Source organism: Pangasianodon hypophthalmus, chromosome 14, assembly GCF_027358585.1.
Source record: "Pangasianodon hypophthalmus isolate fPanHyp1 chromosome 14, fPanHyp1.pri, whole genome shotgun sequence".
Lineage (NCBI taxonomy): Eukaryota > Metazoa > Chordata > Actinopteri > Siluriformes > Pangasiidae > Pangasianodon > Pangasianodon hypophthalmus.
The window spans coordinates 6,683,327-6,706,302 of record NC_069723.1 but is presented as its reverse complement, the minus strand read 5'-3'; the positions used below and the strand labels follow the sequence as shown (position 1 = coordinate 6,706,302).

The 22,976-nt window shown below is 39.6% G+C and overlaps 1 protein-coding gene and 1 pseudogene across 8 annotated transcripts; one reads left to right on the top strand and one right to left on the bottom strand.

Moving 5' to 3' along the window:
* Positions 1-40: 40 nt before the first annotated feature.
* LOC128320193 (pseudouridylate synthase TRUB2, mitochondrial-like) lies at positions 41-7,443 on the top strand (annotated as a pseudogene).
* A 977-nt stretch (positions 7,444-8,420) lies between these two features.
* LOC113532621 (uncharacterized) lies at positions 8,421-15,012 on the bottom strand. Of its 8 annotated transcripts, none has more exons than XR_004579478.2 (11): positions 14,726-15,012; positions 14,176-14,517; positions 13,313-13,402; positions 12,493-12,549; positions 12,135-12,401; positions 11,507-11,533; positions 11,203-11,250; positions 11,064-11,117; positions 10,407-10,473; positions 9,756-9,809; positions 8,421-9,169 (listed from the first exon to the last, which is right to left on the bottom strand). XR_004579478.2 is itself a non-coding variant. In XM_026924065.3 (10 exons), exons 1-10 carry the CDS (start codon positions 14,781-14,783, stop codon positions 9,117-9,119), a joined length of 1,053 nt encoding a protein of 350 aa, XP_026779866.3. In that variant the 5' UTR covers positions 14,784-15,012; the 3' UTR covers positions 8,421-9,116. The 8 variants fall into 8 exon arrangements, 5 of the variants coding, with proteins under 5 accessions (XP_026779866.3, XP_026779869.3, XP_026779868.3 ...); XR_004579479.2 differs by having other exon boundaries at positions 11,064-11,114; positions 14,726-15,010; XR_008303650.1 differs by having other exon boundaries at positions 9,155-9,172.
* Positions 15,013-22,976: the final 7,964 nt, after the last annotated feature.

The window sequence follows — 22,976 nt, the reverse complement described above, 5'->3', positions numbered from 1 at the left end:
TAATTCAGTTCCCCTGTTTGCCCTTCACTTTGAATGTACCTGTCACTGTATATATGGGTGAACCAATGACTGTATATGTGAGTGGATAACATGGCGCCATTCACTCCCATTGTGCGTTTTGAAGCCTTTTCGATGTCGAAATTGGAGTCGCCATTTTTGCACAAATTAGAAACAGAGCATGCGCAGTAGATACAGCCGGTCTGCCTTTCGCCCCGCCCACACAACCTTACGCACGTGTTCACGATGACTTATGGAAAATAATAAATGACGCTTCGGCTAACTCGAGGTGAGACAGCGTTATTAATTAATATGTAGAATGCTAAACTTTAATGTCTTTTTTTTGCAGGTATAGTGTTTATACTGTCGCCAGGAAAAGATTTTAGAGCTCTGAGTCATGACTGAGCTTTTGCTAGCGAGCTAACATCATTTTAATCGAGGTAATGTAAGTGTAAGTAGCTAATGCAAGGTGCCAACTGAAACTATTCTGATAAACAGCAGTCAGCATTTATGCTGCCTTCATGTGTTACGGGAATTCTCCTACTTTCCACTTCTGAAGTGGTAATTACGAGTATGTCGTGTTCACAAGCTTTGTTGTAGGAAACAACATGAAATATGGACAACGACAGGTTCATTCATACATAGGCAATTTTTTTTTCTTTCACTTTTATTTTGACACCATAACACACATTACTCAATTAGCTAGCTTCCTGACGATGGAGTTTTGGTCAAATACAAGATATTTTCATGGTGTAAAAATGTACAACATACACAGAAGGGATGCTGATATAGTACATAAATGAATATGACGAAAACGCCAAGTGCTAACAATTAGCTCTGTTTAGAAAAATGAACAAAACCTGTTATTCAGTACAGAAAGTGTACTCTCCTCCACCATGTTGAAAGTTTAGGACTCCTCCCATCTCGGAAACTTGGATATCAAAATTAAATCCGAGTTTCCCAGTCGTAATTATGACTTGAAGAGTCATTCATGTGGGAAACTGGTCTCCATGATTTTCATCTAGCTCTGACACTTGCAGTAAGTTAAATGCTCTTTTCATGTTCCGCTTGCAGGTCGTTGTGCAGATTGTTAAAAAAGGAGTGACTGGCTAACCATACCAACTTAGAGGGTCCCTGGTTGTCCAGTGGCTAAGGATCCTGTGCTCTCACTGCTGCGGCCTGGGTTCAATTCCTGGTCAGTGAACCAACCCCAGCTACTGGAGTTGCACAAGACAGTGCACTCCCAGTGCTGGTCCCCTTCCTTACACATCACTCCCATTTTATCTGGCATCTGTGCCACATCAAACTTGCATACCATTGATCTGCTGTGGCATCCCTTAACAGGAGCAGCAGAAAGAACAACAACAACAAATTGACCTACTGTTAGCTGCCTTGAGCACAATGAGCTAGCTTAGACATCACATGAACAACATACCAGAAAAATTGCAAAGACCTCCCTGCTGAAGGTCTGTTAGAACAGTTTACAACAAAACATGACATGGCTTTGCTACAGAAGCGTCGAGAGCCATAGTTCCGTGCATGTGCGTCCATGAGGGTCCAAATGCGTCAATCACCTCATCAACCATGCCCTTTTATTTATCATCAAATAACTCCTATAAAATGTATTTATCATAAGGAAAAATATTAGGGGAGATATCAAGGTCAACTCAACTCACAGTCAGTGAGTACACAGTCATTGGGATGGATATAGTAACAAGAGTTTAAAAGTGAAGCCAAAGCTATCTCTCTGAGGCTGGCTGCAGTGCAGTTTTTAACCCCACCCCTTCCCATGTTAGTGAATGGAGACTAAGCCAAAATTACATTTTAAGTTTCATCTACTCTAATTATTTTTGGGGTTGTGTTACCAAATTCAGTTGACCTTGTTATCTCCCCAAATATTTTCCTTATGATAAATGCATTTTATTTATATTTTAAGGACCCAAATGACAGACAAGACAGAGAAAGGATACCCCCCGGGGGAGCTCAAGGGGGCCGGGGAGGAAGAGCAACTGAGCTGGACAGCTTCAATGGCAATGACTTATGGCAATGGACAAATGAATATCAAGTGTTTGTGTTCTCAAGATACACCAATTGAACATGAGATACAAAGACAGACTGCAAGCACCATAGACACGGGCTATGACAACCATCATAGAAAACACGGATGCTAAGAGAAGGTAAGAATAACCAAGCAACCTTACAGTACACTAAGAATCAGAGAGCAGAGAAGATCTGCAACATCAGGAAGGAGCTTATGGCCTTAAAGAAGCAATACAAGGATGCCAGGAAAAAGAGGAAGATGGCACCTGTAGAGCCTAATGTAATACAGAGGAAGAGGCTCCTAACTCTCTGCAGAGCAGAGCAACATTGCAGGCGGAGGAGAGAAAGGGCTAGGAAGTGATCAATCTTTATCAACAACCCATTTGGGTTCACCAGGCCACTGTTCAGGCAGAAACACAGTGGATGCCTGGCCTGTGCAAAAGAGTGAAATCGAACGTCACCCCTAGAATATGTTTAGTGACCCTACCAGACACCAAAACCTGGGGGAGTGCAAGATAGTGATCAAAACATCAGAGCCAGTGGAGGCTTTGACCCAAGAGCGCTGCTCTTGAAAGAAGTCCAGAAGATGGTAAGGAAATCTAGATCCAACTGATTTCAGGTCCAAGTGGAAAATATCCTACAAGGTCTACAAATATTGCTTTGGCTACTATACTGGCTTTGGACATAGAGGCAGAGTAGCACAGCAGTGGTGGTTTGCCAAAGGGGTATGGATCCCAAAAGAGGAGAACTCCAAGGACATCCATGGGTTTAATTTCCTTGCCCGGAAAGTAAAGATTCCCTTCAGCATTGTGGCTAAGCAACTGGAAGAGTTCTTTCTCAAGAACCATTATAGACTGATCAGCCATAACATTAAAACCACCTGCCTAATATTGTGTATATAGCTCTGACCCATTAGGGAATACCGTTGCCATGAAGGGTATACTTGGTCTGCAACAACATTTAGGTAGGTGGTACGTGTCAAAGTAAAATCCACATGGTGTAAAAGAAAAGAAAGTGATTCATCAGACTAGGCCACCTTCTTCCGTTGCTCCATGGTCCAGATCTGATGCTTACATGCCCATTGTAGGCTCTTTTGGCAGTAGCCAGGGGTCAGCAGTGTGTGTTTTAAATGATTTGAGGTTCTAGTTTTACTTCAGTTGGTAAACAAAGAATAGTTAATGTCATAAAAACAGCAAGTGAAATAGCTATGCCAGCTGCGCGCTTTTTCAGTCTGTTCGCTGTGTACAAACCTCAAGGAGTTGTTTGGAAACTTGTCTGGGACACGGTAGAGACAAACCTTCTGAAAGTGGTTAATTCTTGTCCTGCAAACCGATACAACCAATCCCCACCACCACCACCGCTGTATGGTCCAGTTTCAGCTTGCCTGCTTTGGCTGATCATCCTCTGGTGACGGGACCAAGGTTTCATAAGATCCGTCTGGGTCTGGGGAGTGGAAACACTGCCCTGCAGAGTCTGTACACATCACATGTGACTAGGGAATACACACTGGAGGGGGAGTTTGGAATGGCCACAGATGATTTCACTAACACTGGACGAGTTATAGAGCAAAGCACATTTGATCATGTTACACATGACAAGCTAGAAAGAATGTTGGCCATGATCCAGGGAGCCAATCGGAAAGCTTTAATAATATACTCTCAGGTGGCCCTGAACACTCAGGAGGTTATGAGCTGGCAATGAAGGGGATGTTTCGTCCACAGGATAAAAGTCCTCCCATTTTAACTGGCTTACGATGACTCCGCTTTAAACCACCTCAGTTCACACTGGAGGTTCAGTGTGTGTGAATGAAACTCAGTGGTTCCTTCGGAAACTGGTGCACGAGGTGGGGTTGGAACGACATACTAATGCAGTCTGCACTAAGGTGCGTCGCACACGGGATGGTCCTTTTAAAATGGAAGATGCCTTGACTCACCCACCACTGGACTGCTAATGAAATTATACCAGTCATTGCTAACTTTTGCCGTACTACCCAGAAAATCTGGAAGAATGACATTTACAGGCAAGTTGTCAAGCAATCAGACTCCACCATACAGACTAAAGGCCAAACAAGGACTAGTACTTTGTCAGTTAGAGTCTGTTAGCCAAGAGGAAGCAGGATCACTGAATCCTTCTTCAGAAATGTCTGTTGACACCAGGCAATTTTAATGGCCTTTAATATTGAAGGTGGATTAAGACCCAGTTATTCCATAGCGGAGATCTGTATTCTGAATTATTTGTTTAACAAACCTTTGATGTATTTATTGTTGAATATTGTTATATAGGAGAGTGAGTCAGATGAAAACCTAAGAGCTGGAACACTTGCCTTGAATGAAATGGAAATTATGTAGAAGAATGATACACTTTTGTGCCACCTATTTGCAGTAAACAATGAAGAGCAGTGGTAGCTCAGTGGTAATACATTGGACTACTACTCAGAAAGTTTTGAGTTAAAATCCCAGCCCTTAACCCTCAACTGCTCAGCTGTATAAAATGAGATAAATAAAAAGTTGCTCTGGACAAGGGCATCTGCTAAATGCCGTAAATGTCAGCATGGGCACTCTGACTGGTCTGTGGCTATGCAGCCCCATACACAGCAAGCTGCAATGCACTGTGTGTTCTGACACCTTTCTGTCATAGCCATCATTAACTTTTTCAGCAATTTGCGCTACAGTAGCTCTTCTGTGGGATCGGACCAGACGGGCTAGCCTTCACTCCACACGCGCAACAATGAACCATGGGTGCCCATGACCCTGGTGCCGGTTCACCAGTTGTCCATCCTTGAACTACTGTTGGTAGGTACTAACCACTGCATACCGGGAACTGCATACCCATCTAATCCAAGATGGCGTACTGCATACCCATCTAATCCAAGATAGCGCCGCTAAGGAAGGCTGCCTACATTAGTGTTCGCAACCCACACTGCACCTTTTGTGTTTTTATCTTGTTTTTTGCACTATCATTGAGTTAGCCCACGGACATATAACATACGACCGCCAAACTTTAATCAACATTGGTAGTCTTCAATCACCACTCTAATTCCTGTTTTCATCCCGATGCCGACTGGCCACCGGAGATCAGTCTGAGCCAGGTAAACAATGGACTTACTCTCCTGAGATGGCAGCGACGACGAGGAGGGAAAAGAGCTGGTGTGAGGAACCGGGTACGAGCCAGAGCAGACTCCACACCAATGCCCAGCATATTGTTTGCTAATGCCCAGTCCATATTGGACTACTACAAACATTGCACCTGGATGCAGCTCTGTTGATTACTGGTGACTTTAACAAGGCTAACTTGAAAAAAGTCATGCCGGATTTCTATCAGCACATAACCAGCAGTATATGGGGTGAAAGGATGCTGGATCACTGTTCCACACAACACAGGGACTGCTATAAGGCAATAAAAACACTGCCACTTGGTAAGTCAGACCATGCCGCCATTCTGCTACTCCCAAAATATAAACAAAAGCTGCGGAGGGAAGATCCGGTGATGCTGGAGGTGCAGCGCTGGGCTGACCAATCACAAGCCATGATACAAGACGCACTGTAGGACGCAGACTGGGAGATGTTCTGGCGCAGCTCTGATGACATCAGCAAGTTTACAGAAGCGGTGTTTGGTTATACAGAGTTTCTGATAGGAGAGACTATTCCTACACACTCTGTAAAGGTTTTTCCCAATCAGAAGCCATGGGTAGACCGATCTGAGCGGAAAGCTGTGAACGTGCGTACAGCTGCCTACAATGCAGGGACTGGCAACATGGATGAATACAAAGCGGCTTCCTACAACCTGAGGGAAACGGTGAGGGAAGCCAAAAGGAAATATAGTTTGAAACAAACAGTTGGAAAAACAATTTTTTGCACACTGCATAGTAACTCTATACACTGTACAGCTCTGTATATTTGCTTTTTTAAAAAAATTTTTTTTTAACTCTCTACAGAAACAGTTTGCACTATGAAATTTTTTATTTTTTTTTGCGCACTACATAACTCTATACACTGTAGAGCTCTGTATATTTGTTTTTAAGCATATTCTATTTATGTATATTCATATTCTATACATTACATTCCTCTAAAGGCTGCTAAACTTTCTTTATCGTATAGTCTACTAGATTTTATTTTATTCTGTTTTTATTATGTATGTGTATATCTAGTTCATTGTTGTTCTGTTCATTGTTGCACTGTGGAACTTGGAACTAAGGAAAAACATTTCACTACATTACATCACAAATATGTAATATGTATAAAGAAATAAAGAGACTTGAACCTTGAACACCCCACAAGACTTGCCATTTTGGAGATGTTCTGACCCAGTTGTCTAGCCATCACAATTTGGCCCTTGTCAAAGTCGCTCAGGAAAAATGCTTGCCTATTTTTCCTGCTTCCAACACATCAACTGACTGTTCACTTGCTGCTAATATATCCCACAGGTCTGCTCCAACTAAATATATCAGATAGCAAGTGGTTCTACCACTACTAATTCAGGGGTTTTGCAGTAATGGGGTGAATTACATTTATTTGTAAATCATTTTGCAACCTATATTGTCAACGTCCCCCCGCTTAAATATTATGAGCTATTAGACTAGATTCATGACATACACTATATGGCCAAAAGTTTGTAGACACCTGACCATCACACCCATATATGGTTTTTCCCTAACTGTTGACACAAAGTTTAAAACACACAATCGTACAGGATGTCTTTGTATAGCATTACAATTTCCCTTCACTGGAACAAAGGGGCTTTGTTCAAACGTGTTCCAGCATGACAGTGCCCTCGTGTACAAAGACATGGACCTCACTAATGCTATTGTGGCTGAATAGGCACAAATCCCCACAGCCCTTTCCAAAATTACTAAATTTGGAATGGGGTGTTCAAAAAGGACATATGGGTTTGATGGTGTCCACGGCATTTCAGTTCTAGGTTGTAACAATACACCAGGTGGGAAGGTTCAAAGGTAAGTAAATAGTAATGCAAGGCACTGTCTGCTATTAGAACTTAAGATCGCTCTTTATGTTTAGCTAATGCTTTCTGAAGGAGAGAGTGTCAAGAAAAAAACTCTGTTAAGAGAGCATAAGGAGATTAATTAAAGTCAAGGTCAGCTTTATTGTCATTTTTAGCACATTGCATGGCAATAGGAAAAAAAATGAAACACAGTTCCTTCAGGAAATTACCATGCAACATGTAGTAGACATTGACAAGGCCAAAAGACAACAATAAATACAGACAATAATACCAGAAGGTACACAGAATCACACAAAATTAAACAAGTCACATAAATAGGAAATAGATGAAATGTATATAAAGTGTAGCAGAAGTGGGGGATAATACATACAATTAAAAGAAAAAAAGTATAATGTATGAACATCAGTACTAAGTGTATAAATATATACAGTTATTGCAAATAGTAATGTAATAATAATATTGCACTTGTTGAGCGAGGTAGAGTCATATTATTGTTCAGACTTTGGTTGGAAGGTTGGTCTCAGGCCATGGTAGTGTTAAAGTGATGATAGTGCTGTTGGGGGTTATGATCACAGTCCTTGGGGGTTGGTGGGGAAGATGGAGGAGGGTGTTCACAGTTAGACATGGCTGTTCAGAAGTCTGCAGGAAGAAACTGTTCCCGAGTCTGGACGTTCTGGCCTGAATACTTCTTAGCCTCTTCCTGGACAGGAGGGCTTAGACCAGTTGTAGGATGGGTGAGAGGGCTTAGACCAGTTGTAGGATGGGTAGGATCCTTCCTGATGGAGGTTGCATTTCTCACACTACTTGTGGTGGAAACATCCTTAATGCCAGGATAATATTAGTTTTATTGCTCACTGTCTTCAGAGATGACTGAATGGATCAAATCCAAGAAAGCTGATTTTGTGTAATGTTAGTTTCTTAAGTGGTTAACATTACAGATAGGCATTTAATTAATATTCTGAGTTATAGGCAGGATGCAAGTGTTTGCTGTGTGTGTTTACTAATGGATTATTAAATCCATTGTGTTGTCAGACCACAGACTCATTAATCCCTAATGAGTAATGAGAACAGGCACGAGTTAAAACCAAGCATACAGCAGAAACATAAAGATACTCAAAGATACAAAAACTAGAAAAAATAATAAACTAATGCTCAGCATAGACAAGGATGCAAGTCTAGACTACAGAGTATGGTATATACACAATTAACAAATCCATCAATTTTCTTTGTATATACAAGAACAAAATGTGTGGCTTAAAGGCTTTAGTAGTCCCAATTACTGGATTCCTGATCAATCCAAACAAGTGTAGTTTTTGGTTTGTCAAATTATGTTTTAGTTAACTGGGGAAAAAAATATTTTTTTTAAAATGAAGCTTAAAAACTTTAAAAAATGAAAAATAAATCAGACCAAATAATGCACAAAATTCCTTATTAGATTTATTAAAACAATTTCTCCAACAAAACAAGGTTATGCTGTACAATTTTATTTTATTTTAAGTCATAAGAGTTTTTCTCTGAATGTCTCCCAGTATCTTCTGTTGTAGATTCTCTCTATCTTCTTACTGGCCTGGGTCTGTGCAACCATGATTAGGTTAAATTGCATCTCTAATCTAACGGTTTTTATGCAAAATTGCTGACGTGCTGTACTGCTGAACAAAATTATATACAATGAAAATCTTTTGACTTTTGATCATTTGAAGAACATTCTTGCTCTAACAGACTTGCATGCTGAAAGCAGAAGGCCTCAAAGATCTAATAACAATCCTCAGAGAAAAGCTTTGTATAGCTTTATAAATTCTGCATTAAAAGAATTCTGCATACAAAAACTCAGCACATAATCATCAGAATGAGAAAGGAAGTGTTAAGGACCTATTTATTTATTTATTTATTTATTTATTTATTCAAAAGATCTCAAAAGTGAAAAAACTGATGATTAAGCCTGATAAGCAATGAAAGAAAGCACACTCATACTTCTTTACACAGTATAAACCAGAATCATGCAGCCATTTAGACTATTTTCTTATTTACTAACTCACAAATCCAGTGGAACAATAATAAACAGAATATTACAATACATTGACTTAAACAGGCATATTTTTAGTGAATTGGAAGATGATTGTTTATTTCTTGTGTGCTGGACTTTGGTCATATAATGGATTTTTGAACTGAGATTCTGCTGGAAAGAAATGAGAAAGGAGAGACATAAATATTCTTGTGTAATATTTTAAGTGTACATAGTGATTTTCCAAAAATGTCTAATCAGCGTGTCTTTATCTGTGATATTTATCTTCTAAGAGTGAATAGAATAGAATAGAATCGCAGAAATAAAACAATTCATAATAATAATAATAATAATAATAATAATTAAAAAATGTAGTATAAATGTGCTGTTCACAATAGACTGTTAATAGAGAATAAATGTACATTGAATATGTGTATATAACATCATTAATTGTATCTTCATTTAGTGTAGATTCAATGATGTAGCTTAATTATTAAGGCAACAGCTGTGGTAGTACAGTAGGCCTAATTATTTTAATGTATGCTTAGCGTAACCATACAAGTCTCTGTGTATGGTGAAAACAATAAACAATAACATATTAGAATGAGCACATGAATATAAACGGGGACTACAAAAACAACGCACACCTTCTGACCAGTTGAATTTGAGAATTCAAGAATTCAACTGCACTCTGGTATAAGAGTATAATTTATTACTAAACTGTGGTGTTTAGTGGTGTTCAGTGGTGTCAGTGTACCTTTTTTGTTTCTCTTCCCAGGACAGCCAGACTTGAGTATCTCTGACTGATTGGCTAGAACATAAAAGAACAAGATGGTTTTTATGGATATAAAATGTCCACAAAAACCTGCTTAAATTGCAGGTTTGTTGATGTAAAAAAAAATTAAGCCAAGATAAGGATATAGTCAGATCTATTTCCAGCTTTACCATGATATGGCTACCAAGAAAACTGAAGTGAAAAACAAATACAAACATTTAGGGGAAAAAAGAAAAAAAACAGTGAAGTGATTCTAATTGACCCTATATAAAGATCAGCTGTTTATGTAGGATTTTCCTGACATCATCTTGGTTTCATCCCACTGCTGAAGCCATGGTCTGCAAAGAGCTTACAAAGCATGTATGGGAGGTAAGGAGGTTGAAAGTTATCAATCAGGAGAGGGGTACAAAAAAATGCCAAGAAACCTACAGCAATATTAAAGGAGCTGCAGGAATATATGGCAAGTACTGGTCACTCCCTTCATGCGACAACAGACTTTTGTATTCTTTGCATGTCTGGGCTATGGGGTAGCGTGGTTAGATGGAAGCCCTTTCTCAGGAGTTCTACCAAGGTAGAACATTTGGGGCATAATTCTAATTAAAAAGACAGCTTATCACCCAAAGAACACCATACCCACGGTGAAGCATTCTGGTGGCAGCATCATGCTATGGACCTGTTCTCTTCAGCTGGGACTGGGGCTCTATAAGATAAAGCAATTCATGGATAGCTCCAAATACCAATCTATTCTGGCACAAAACCTGCAAGCTTCTGTTAGACAGCTGAAGATGAAGAAAAATTTCACGTTCCAGAATGAGAATGACCCGAAGCACAAATGAAGTCAACAAAGGAATAGCTCCAGAAGAAGAAACGACCTGTGGAATGACTTGAACAGGGCTGTGCATAGGAGATCCCTTCACAATTTGATAGATCTGGAGCATTTTTGCAATAAAATAAAATGGAATGAAATTGCCGAATCAAGATGGAAGACTTTTTCCCAAAAAGACGTGCAGTATTACAGGCAAAAGGTATTTTAATGTAGTATTATTTAAGGGGTGTACACATTTATGCAACCAGGGTATTGTAAGTTTTTTCCCTTCCTTCTTCACATTAAAGGTGGAAGAAGATCTGACAAGATTTATCTTGGGTTTATCATTTTTTACGTCACAAAAACCTGCTGTTTTAACAGGGGTGTGTAGAATTTTTCTATAACCACTCTAATCATTTTAAATTTATTTCTGCCAGTAAATATCAAATGCTGAAGAAGTAAAAAATTAAGAAATGTTAACCTACCATAGTATAGTCTTGCTGAATTTGGCTGCTGATGTGGCTTTTTTCTGAATTCTGCTGATGATGATGAGTTTCAGTCACCTTGTTTGGTAATTTTATAGGCAAAGAGTTATAAATATGCTGAAAGCAAATAATGAATTACCTTTTCGTGGGGATTTTGACTTTTGATTGGGATAGTGCTCATCATTTTCTTAAAAACAGAGAATATTCATAGTTTAAAAAAACACTAATATCATAGTGAATGACAGCAGGTAGTAGTTGGGCAAGAACAGATAAATATGACCAATATTGAGTGATTAATATTTCAGACCAATATCAAATACATTTTGAGCGCCATTTAGAATTGTACTGTTCTATGTTATGTACTGAGTAATTTTTTATTTGCTCTGTTTCTGTGAAAATAATTAATTAAATGGGTAGACAAAAATAAATGGGAAAAAGCATACCATAGACACATATGTTGTCATAGTAACCTGGAAAAAAGATCAACAAATTAAAATGTAATAAACCACATAAACCACATATTTATTAAAATAAATCATTCAGTTGACTATCAACAATAATTAATTAGGTATTACTTCTTAATTTTCTTAATCTTAATTGATTAATTGATTTTGAATTGTCAATTGATTGATCAAATAATTAATTCAATATTTAGTGGCTCAAATGGGTCTTCATGAGGTTTTCCACCAAAACCATTCATTGACTGCCAAAATTCATTTCCATGTTCAAATTGAACTGGTTAACGTAACATAACCTGACAGGCAGTGCAAAACAAAGCAGAACAAAGATTTTTGCTAGTAATTTGCTAGTCGGCTATAGCTTGCTCCTTCATACAACAGCCTACCCTATTCCCAATGCATAGCTGTGTTTTTATTTAAGCAGACAAGTGTTAAAATGTGATTAGCACACTGCAGGTGGTGTAATAATAATAATAATAATAATACAGATGGTGTCTTGAATGTAATGCCTGCAAAGGTTCATGTCTGCTAACAATGCTTGTGAATAAAAGGAAGTGCAATAAAAAATGTGATCATTTCCAATACAATATTTGTGATGAAACATTAACATTACCTTGCATATCTCTGTTCACATGGAGTTCAGCAGGGTACTCACGGTCAGTATTGTCATACTGATCATGACTACTTCTTCTGTCAGTGTTTACATAATCCTCGTCCTGCTCTTCACTCACTGTATCTTCATACTGGCCATCATGCTCTTTTTCCGGTGTGTTTTCATAATCCGCCTCATGTGTATCACTCTCGATTTCTTCATACTCACCATCACACTCATCAACCTTGGCTCTCTCAACATGCTCTCTATGTCCTGCCTCCTTTTGTTCTTATATAATATAATCACCAAAGAAGTTGTGAGGTCAAAGGTCATCAACTTGCTTTCATAAAGAGAATGGATGACAACAAATTGCACTCACCTTTGCGTTCTGAGTTGACGTAATAAGAATCAGATGATCTTTTTAGACAGTTTCCTGCTAATGCAGAGAAAGCATTGCTACAACTGTATTTTCCAGATAAATTGCAGTATGCACAAATGGTATTGTACATGTACAGTAATGTTGTATACCTCACTTGGGTTTCTCTACAATTATGATCTTCTAATGAAATGTACACTGTAAAACATTTACTGTAAAATTTATAGTAATTTACTGGCAGCAGAGTTTCTAGTAAAGTGCTTTATATTCACAGGAAATAACTGAAACATATTTACAGTAAAGTACTGTAATATCTTTACAGATAATTTGTGTTACTTTTAAACAGTATATTACTGTTTTTTTTTTTTTGCAGTAATATACTGTCAATTTTGCATGTAAAAAAACTTGTAAATATAATTACAGTATAAAATAAAACAATCCATTTGCTCAACTGGCTGATGCTTTAAAAAAACAAAAAAGGCAACTTACAGCTGAGGCAGGATACAGCTCAGCAAAAGGCTGACACAACCTTCTAGTCTGTAACTCAAAGCCTTAACCACTGAGCCACCACAACTAGCTCACCTTGCTTTCACTGATTCAAGCACCTATATCACTGAATTAATACATTACCAAAGTGTATCTACCTAATCATTTACAGTACAATCCTGTAAAAATCTCAAAGTATTTTGGTGTAAAATAAATACTGTAGATTTACAGCAATTTTTAATAGAGTACAAAACATAAACCCCAGTGACAAGTATACATACAGTATATGGGAAGATTACTATATGAAACTATCAAATAGAAATGTGAAAATGCTCACCTCTGAATTTATAGATAAGACTAAATACAATCACAAGCAGAATAAATATTCCAACTCCAGCAGCAATATAGTACCATGGGAAATTCAAACCTGCAACCGCATAATAACCATAGTTTCAGTATAGTGACATAGTAAATCCACTAGAACATTGCTATATCTGCAATACAAGGCAGGGTTTAATTAGGATTTAGAAAGAGATGGAGCCTTTTTTTTTTTAATTGGATGGAGGGGCGGCTGGTATAAATGGACTATGTCTTTCGATGACTCATAAAAAAAAAAAAAAAATCAATTTTTATTTTTGGCATCTGTGAGCTATTGCATGTGAAATGCATTTGTGAGGGTACTGAATGCGAATGAGGTGAATTATTTATGAATTATTTTCCCTGAAATGATTGGACAGTGTGTGCTTTGACTATCTATTTTTATTTGGAGATAAAAAGGCATGGCACCAAAAGGGCATTATGGACTTGAAACACTTAAAAAAATAGAATTCATAAATGCAGCTGCTTAATCGTCTTTAAGTTTGTTTGTGTAATAGTTTGCCCCACATCGTTCTTATTATGCCATCATTGAGACCTTGTAATATAGTGCATTGTTCAACCCTATTAGTTTAATTCTCAAACTCATTCTCTCGGTCACTCACTTTCAGTAATCCCTTTATGCTGGTCAGGGTCACGGTGGATCCAGAGCTTATCCGGGAGCTACTACTGTAAGAGCTTAACTGTGTGTTGATTTATGTGCAATGCTATCTATTTAATTAGCCTATTAGCTTACATTCTATCAGTTAGCTATTTTCCTATAACAAACTCATTTCAAGTATACAGTATTTATTTTGAAAATACTAATCGCCATCCCAGTATTACCTCCTTTGTGATCTTCTGGACTTTGCGAGAGCTTTATTTCAACTCTCTGGCACTCATGGCTCAGCTGACAGCAGTATATGCCCATGTCAGAGGCCTGGAACTGATGAACGAGGATGGAGAAATTTCCTCTGCCAAACAGGAGGGGGAATACTGTCATTCTGCCATCCCTGGGATCATCAAAGGTGATGTTTCCATTAGGCCTAATGCTCAGAAGACTGGAAGTTTGGATCCACCTGGCTTCTTCGGTTTTGTTACTTTTCAAAAGTGTGCATGGGAGCAACACTTCCGAGCCCAGCTGAATGTTGAGAGTAATGCTGTTACATGACTCTGAACAATTTAAACCTGAACAACGATGGAGAGCAACATGATGCACATCAAAAATGATATTCAGTTTGTCACATACAACCATTTACAAATTGACAGTCATATAATGGCACATACAACGCAAATTCATTCAACTATTTTCACTATAAGCACATAGAGCTCTAAGTTGGGTTTTATGATTATCTTTAATTTATCACAAAGATAAAAAGAGAATTTTTTCACTCACCATTTGGCACAAGGGCACTGAAAAATATTAAAAGATGAACAAAGTATTTCACGCTCATTTCCTATTTGTTACCCACACCAATTTACAATGAAACCTGTAGGAAGCGGAGCACAGAAATAGTCCTGTAGGCGGCTGTCCTCTGTCATTTCCTGAGAGACACCCACGTTTTAAGCCTATATGTGGACACTTGCTAAAGTATAATATGAAACCTGTTTATCTAGGGATTTTTTTAAATTAAATTCCTTTTTGAATTATGTTTGTTACGCTGCTTACAAAAGCCCAAACAATAAGTGCTCTATTTAGGAACATCAGCATTGCGTCATATTTTTGCAAAATGAAATTTTATTACAAATGCATTTGCTGCAGTCACTACTGTTGTAAGTTTGTAAGTGGCTGAGTTCACATTTACTGAGGCAGTATTTCACTTTAACTGTTATCCAGAACTTCACCACATCCTGTCATACAGAAAGGTTGATACAATCTGTATATACAGCCAGAACAGCAAACAAATGGATTGCTCCTACAGTACAGTGCCCTCACAGGAAAAAAAAAATTAATTATATTTTGTTAATTGCTTGTGCTGTATCACAGAAATCCTTTTCATAAATTTACTTTTATTTTAAATTAAATACGTACTTATTTGGACAGTAATAGAAAATTGTACTTCACTGTAAGAATTATAAGGAAAAGCTATTGCTTCTTATAACTGTCAGCTCTGCCACAAAATTTTAACATGATCTAATGGAACCAAGGCATTTAGATTACGAAATGACAAAGATTTCTGTGAAATGCACACCCCACTTTCATTTCAGCTTTGCATCACAGAGTTGCATGAAAACCACACAATCACATGGTCCGTTTTGCAATCTGCAGACCACTGTTTCCTTTAAATGCTATTTAAGATTACATTAACATTATTGCCATTTCTACTAGTTTATACTGAGCATAAATGATCATTTGTATATTGATTTGCCCCCAGTAGTATTATAAACTACTGCTTCTATACTAATATAAAATATGAAAAGGCCTAATCAGAAATTCTCCAACAGCTCTGTTTCCAAAAAGAGAATGCAGCAATTTTTATGATAACATTGCTTTTCTCTTTCTGGAGCTTTTGTTTCAAGTTCATTTTTGCATTGTTATAATTGTCAAGTGACAAGGCTGTTACAACAACATTTTTCACCATTCCTTTTACCACAAGGACAGCTGTTCAGTTAGGTACAGATTTTCTGTTTTCAAAAATGATGTACATACGCATGATTTTTGCTTTTTTTATTTGTATAGAGCTTTTAACAATGGACATTGTCACAAAGCAGCTTTACAGAAATAAAAGGATTCACAAAAATATATTGTAAATATTTGAATTTATCACTGTGAATTTATCCCTTTAAATACTGGATATAGAGTAAATAACCATTACTGACAATACTGAAATATAATCATTAAGTACAATAATGGTAATTTGTTGTGTCTCTCTGAGAGCATGCAATTAAGTGTAAAGGTCAGAAATTTATTGCAAGTGCATTCACAGAAGTACTGGCTACTGTCATACTGTTGTTACTAGCAACACTAGAAACTACTACTTTGTTGTTAACAGGAAGGATACACAATGGATATAAAAAGTCTACATACCCCTGTTAAAATGGCAGGTTTTGTGACATAAAAAAATGAAACCAAGATAAATCATGTCAGAATTTTTTCCACCCTCATTGTGAAATTACTCTTACGCAGGTAGGTTATTATAAGTTTTTTATTTTTCCTGTTTCTCCATAAAATTTTTCTGATTGATTTCCACTTAATTTTAATATGTTGTACTTTCACATTGAGGGTGTGGGAGATCTAGAGGAGATTACAGCTGCTTTACAGTTGTGCAGCTGCTTTCTGGATCAGTTGCAAGGATCAAACGGCACAGGGGGGCAGTCCTGCCATGAGCAACTTACAGTAGTCCAGTCTCATGGTAACAAAGGGACTGAATAAGTGCCTATTATTCACTGTGTAAAATTTTAAGCTACCTGAGTTACAGCTGAATTAACAAAACAGTATGTCAACACTGTAGGCAACATGGCTTTAGTAGTGGCTAGGATGAACATTTATGAATATGAAATCATGAGGTTTTTGCCAGCCAGCTAGTAAAATCTTGTTGGAAGTAAAACCTAGGGTAATGTGCTTGGAGGGGGACAGGATGGTGGAAGCAAGAGGAAGAGTCTGACAGCCTGGGCATAGAAGCTGTTTCCCAGCCTGGCAGTCCTTGCAGTCGAACGCTGCAAAAACTTACACCGAAAGGCAGAGGAGTAAATAGTTTGTGAGGGGGGTTGAAGGTATCAAATACAATGCTTGAGGCTTTCTGGATACAGTGTGTATATGTTCAACTGTAGGGCCTTGTGGTCAGAGATGTTGCAATGTGGTGAAGATAGGTAGGGGGATGTTTGCCTTCTTTAGATACTGGAGAAAATGCAGGCTCTGGTCTCTTGGCCAGTAAACTGATGTTGGCTGTCCAGGTAAGGAACTTGGTGCCCATCACTCTCTCTACTGTAGAGCCCTTTATACTCAGGGAGGAGTGATCAGCACAGGACACATGCTAGGAGTTCCAGTGTGGTGAGGAGTCTGACCAGCTGCTCGAAACATTTCGAATGTTTGGAATGAGTGCTCTGGGGCACTAGTCTTTGAGGCACACTGCGGACTTCTTCAGAACCGATATGATAATGGTAGCGTTCAAGCACTGTAGGATGGCTCAGGGAGATGTTGAAAATATCTGTCAGGACATCTACTGATCCACACAGCTGATCTACACAGTCTCTGAGGACTTGCCCAGGTACGTTGTTGGGGTTGCTGCAGCTTTGCGAGGGTTGACTCTGGAGAGTGTCTTCCTCATGCACAGTGCAGTGCATCTCTGGTGGTGTTGAAGTGGCTAGTGAATTTCTTTGCATTGTTGCATTTCGTTAGCCTTATGCCTAAGGACAGATTGGTTCTTGCCATCCTGAATGCTGCCTCTAAATTTATTATACAGTCAGGTCCATAAGTATTTGGACAGTGACACAATTTTCGTAATTTTGCCTCCGTAAACCACCACAATGGATTTGAAATGAAGCAATCAAGATGTGATTGAAATGTAGACTTTCAGCTTTAAGTCAAAGGGTTTAACAAAAACATTGCACTAACCATTTAGGAATTACAGCCATCCTTTGTAGTTGTCAGGTATTTCCCCCTCATGCTGAGCGCCAGGTGCCTTCAGCCCTCAGCGTGCTTAAGCAAACAGTGCGCTTCCAGGTTATGTCTTTGTTTATGTTTCCACATGTGCTTTTGTTTTGGTTTCTGTCCTGTCTTTGCCCCTGTATTGTTATTGGATATTTCCCCTCACATGTCATGATCAATCTCATGTGATATGGATTGGATATATGGATACAGCAAGAAAGCGAAAGAAGTAGTGTGCCGGGATGATGGTACCGGCGTTTGATTCTGTGCAGTTTCCCCAGTGGTTCGACATCAATGTTCCAGCTCCCTTCACCAGCTTTTAAAGCTGCCTGAATGGTTTCTTCCTTCAGTGGCAGTTTTATTAGGAGGGACAGTGGCTGGGGTTCATGCTGTCCCAGTTCATGGGCCCAGCTCACCAATGGGCAGAGCTCCTGATCACCACAGGTAACCTTGGCCTGGGAAGTGTAGCTGAGTTTGTGTGTGTAATGAGAGTGATCTACAGGAAGGCAATCGTGGTGAATGCCTGGCTGTTCACCATCTACTATGAGTAGTGGGAGGCTGGAGACGAAGAGGAAGTCCAGCCAGAGGCCAATGTGGCTGCCTCCCCTGCAGAGCTCCCTCCAGAGGCTGACAGGGTGGCCTCCATTGCAAAGCTCCAGCCAGAGGCCACCTTGGCGGCCTCACCTCCAGACCTCCAGCCTGAGACCAACGAGGCGGTCTCCCCTGCTAAGCTCCAGGTAGAGGCCAAAATGTCAGCCTCACCTCCAGTGATCCAGCCTGAAACCAACGAGGTGGTCTCCCATGGAGAGCTCCAGCCAGAGGCCAACGTGACAGCCTCACCTCAAGAGCTCAAGCATGAGGCAGAAGGAGCGGCCTCCTATGCCAAGTTCCTGCCAGAGGCCGACGGCATTGCCTCTCATGACCTGCTCATGCTAGAGGCCAATGGCATGGCCTCCCAAGTTCTGCCCCAGCTTGAGGCCAGCGGCACAGCCTCCCAAGTCTTGCTCCTGCCAGAGGCCGACGGCATGGCCTCCCACGCCATGCTCCTGCCAGAGGCCGATGGTGTGGCCTCCAATGCCATGCTCCTGGCAGAGGCCAACGACATGGCCTCCCAAGTCCTGCTCCTGCTCCTGCACCTGCTAACACCTGAAACTGACAAGGCTGCCACCCAAGCCTTGTTCCTGCATGAAGCCGAAGAGATGGCCTCCCACATCATGCTCACGCCTGAGACCGAGGAGCCGGCCTTCCACACCATGTTCCTTTCTGAGGCCTATGTCCTGCTTAAGCCTGAGACTGACGAGGCGGCCTCTCAAATTCTGTTCCTGTCTAAGGTCAATGACGCTGCCTCCCAGGACTTGCTTAAGCCTGAGACCGATGAGGTGGCCTCCCAAGACTTGCTCACGCCAGAGGCCAATGGCGCAGCCTCCCAAGCCTTGTTCCTGCCACCTGACACCGCCAAACCTGTCCCAGCCCCGCCACCTGACCCCGGCCAGCCTGTCATTGGCCCACTGTCTACTTCCTGCCAATATGCCCCATGTCTGCTTCCCGGCTCCTCTGGGAGAGTCCAACAGGAGAGACAATGCCTGCCTCAGGACCTTTGGTGGACACTTTGCCCAGGGGGGCGGGACCGCCATAGGAGAGCTTTTGTAGGAGCTTCAGGGGGGCACTTAAGCAACAGGCAGCGTGTCTTTGTTTATGTTGCCATGTATGTTTTTATTTTGGTTTCTGTCCTGTCTCCACCCTTATATTGTTATTGGATGTTTCCCCTTACATGTCAAGATCAATCTCACCTGTTCCCAATTTGCCCTTGATTAGTTTGTTTAATTATACCCCCTGTGTGTCTTTGGTCTTCACACAGTATTGTTTCAGTGTTTGCTGCCTGCACTTTACCAAGCCATTTTTTGTTCTGTGTTTCACTTCAGTTTTTTGACCTCTTTCCTGTTTCTTGATTCTCATGTTTGTTTTGCCTAGTTTGCCCTGTTTGTACATTGCCTGACCCACGCCTGTTTTTTTTAAAACTGTGCCTCTGCCTTATGTTACTGGATTTGTCTGCCTGCCTCTCAATATCAAACATCAAACATCACCAAATGCTGAGTTTCCTCCCTTGAGATGCTTTGCTAGGCCTTTTCTGCAGCCGCCTTCAGTTGCTGTTGTTTGTGGGTCTTTCTGTCTTCAGTTTTGTATTCAGTAAGTGAAAAACATTTGGGTTTAAGTCAGGTGACTGACTTTAAGAACATTGTATTTCTTTGCCTTAAGAAGCTCTTGGGTTGCTTTTGCAGTATGTTTTGGGTCATTATCCATCTATACTCTGATGATGTACTGTACAGTCACATCATCAATAAACACCAGTGACCCAGTGACCCATTAGCAGCCATATATGCCCACTGTCTTCACATGTTTGAGAGATGATGTGGTATGCATTGGCTCATGAGCCCTTCCTCTCCTACTCCATATTCTTCTCCTCCCATCGTTCTGGTACAAGTTAATCTTGCATCAGACCCGATTAGGCTTTTTAGGAGGGTTTTTCTTTTTTGGCAAAGTCTAATCTGGCCTTTCTGTTCTTGAGTGTACCAGTGGCATCTTGAGGTAAACGCCTACATCCTCCAGAGCGGTCTTGACTTGGCTAGATGTTATGAAAGGGTTTTTCTTGAACAAGGGAAGAATTCTGCAGTCATCCACTTTAGTTGTCTTCAATGGTCGTCCAGGGCTTTTGATGTTGCTGAGCTTGCCAGTGCATTCCTTCTTTTTAAGAATGTACCAAATCGTTGATTTGGACTCTGTAAAAAATGGCTATAATTCCTAAACATTTAATGTAATATTTTCATTAAAACCCTTGAATTCAAGCTAAAAGTCTCACATATTGATTGCTTCATTTCAAATCCATTGTGGTGGATTGTGTCACTGTCCGAATACTTATGCACCTGGTTGTATAGAGCATTTAAAGAAAACATATTTAGAAAAAGCCTTTACTTCTCACATATACGTTCCAGCACAGTTCTTTTCTTCACATATCCCAGCTTTTCTTCACATATCCCAGCTTGTTAGATGTTGGGGTCAGAGATCAGGGTGAGCCATGATACAGTGCCCCTGGAGCAGAGAGGGTTAAGGGTCTTGCTCAAGGGCCCAACAGTGGCAGCTTGGCAGTGCTTGGACTTGTACTCCTGACCTTCTGATCAGTAACCCAGAACATTAAAAACTAACTTCACAACGGATAGCATGCATGGCACCTTGCCATCAGCAACACCAATGGAGGAAATGTGCCTACTGAAAACTACTGTAAATGTTGTTGTTCCTCTTTTGGCTGCTCCTGTTAGGGGTTGCCACAGCAGATCATTAGTCCGCGTATTTGATTTGGCACAGTTTTTATGCCAGATACCCTTCCTTACGCAACCCTCCCCTATTTTATCCGGGCTTGGGACCGGCACTGAGCGTGCACTGTTGCACACAACAGAGGCTGGGGTTGGTTCCCTGGCCGGGAATCAAACCTGGGCCATAGCGGTGGCCTAACCACTAGTCCTCCATGGACCCACACTGAAAACTACTGTAAATATACTGTAAATATATGCTGTGAATGTCTATAGTGTACATATTGTATTTTATTTTATTTTATTTTAATTTATTCTCTTATTCTACTTTATTCTATTATTATTTTTATTATTATTTTGTCTTGTTATGTTGGTGTCTCACACCATGGGTCTGAGGGAAACGAAGTTTCAATCCTCTGTGTGTCCTGTACATATAGCAGAATTGACAATAAAGTTTGGCTTGACTTGACTTGAAAAAAGTGTTTTCACTTTCTGTTAAAGGTTTACAAGATATTCTGTTAAGATTTATATCTGTTGTGGTGCAACAGTTCAAAAACATTAATTCACCATGTTGGAAACTTTTATGTGAGTCAATTACATTAAAACAACTAAAGTAGGCTATGCAATTAATTAAATTCATTAATCCGAAATTAAAAAGTAAAACACCACAGCAATAATCATGAAGGAATGAATGAAATTCTCAGAAAAATTTCTTTTATTTAAATTTTTATTTTAATTAATTTCAAAGCACTTTTGTAAGTCGCTCTGGATAAGGGCGTCTGCCAAAGTCTGCCAAATGCCATAAATGTAAATGTAAATGTTTTATTTCATGAAAGCACCAGAGAAACACAAAAGCATCAAAATTAGAGTTAAAGTAATTAAATTATATGATCAGTAAATAATATGATCATTAAATTAATTTGAAACAAATGTAAGGCAAGATCAAGTGACGTAAATATATAGCCATATCTATAAACTAAATGAAAGTGGTTTGAAATTGTTACACTGAATGATACAAGTAAGATGACTTAATTTATTATTTTTTTAATTTCCTGTTGCTGAATAATTAAAAGGTTATAATACTTTACAGGGATAAAAACAAACACATTTACTCAGTTTTATTTTAAAATAAACCTGATAGTTTTATTAGTAGAAATAACCCTTAGTTTTCAAGAGAAATAGATTTGATTTTATGGAAAAAGAATTTTACAGATAAAAGCAGAGGTGTAATGTCCAGTCTCTTATCTTCTAATGCATTTCTGGTAGGTGACGAACACAGCACAGACTTCACCCCCAGCTCTCTCAGACTCTTCTGCGCTGTAACTGGATTGCCATTGTAGGCAAGGTGCAGATTTTCCCCCAGCTCAGGCCTCATCTGCAGGTATTTCTTGGTCAGTGTGTAAGAGGTGTCTGTGCTCTTTAGGATAAATTGGATTTGGCTGTTTGTAGAAGGACCAAACACCTTCAGATCAATATTATCAGGCTGAAGTGAATCATCACACACCTTGTGAGTGTGACTGAGCTGTGCATGAAATTGGGGCTGAGGGGCAAGTACAGGCTCCTACAAAAGAAAGACCTCTGGTTAAAGAGGTAAGTGACCTACTACTGGCATGACAATAAGCATACGTAATAATCTGTGTTTCTTTCTTCCCTGTCTATCTTTCTTCCCTTCCCTCCTCTCTCTCTCTCTCTCTCTCTCTCTCTGTTGAGCTACATGTTACTCCTTCTGCCCTCCAGACCTGCCTGATCCATCT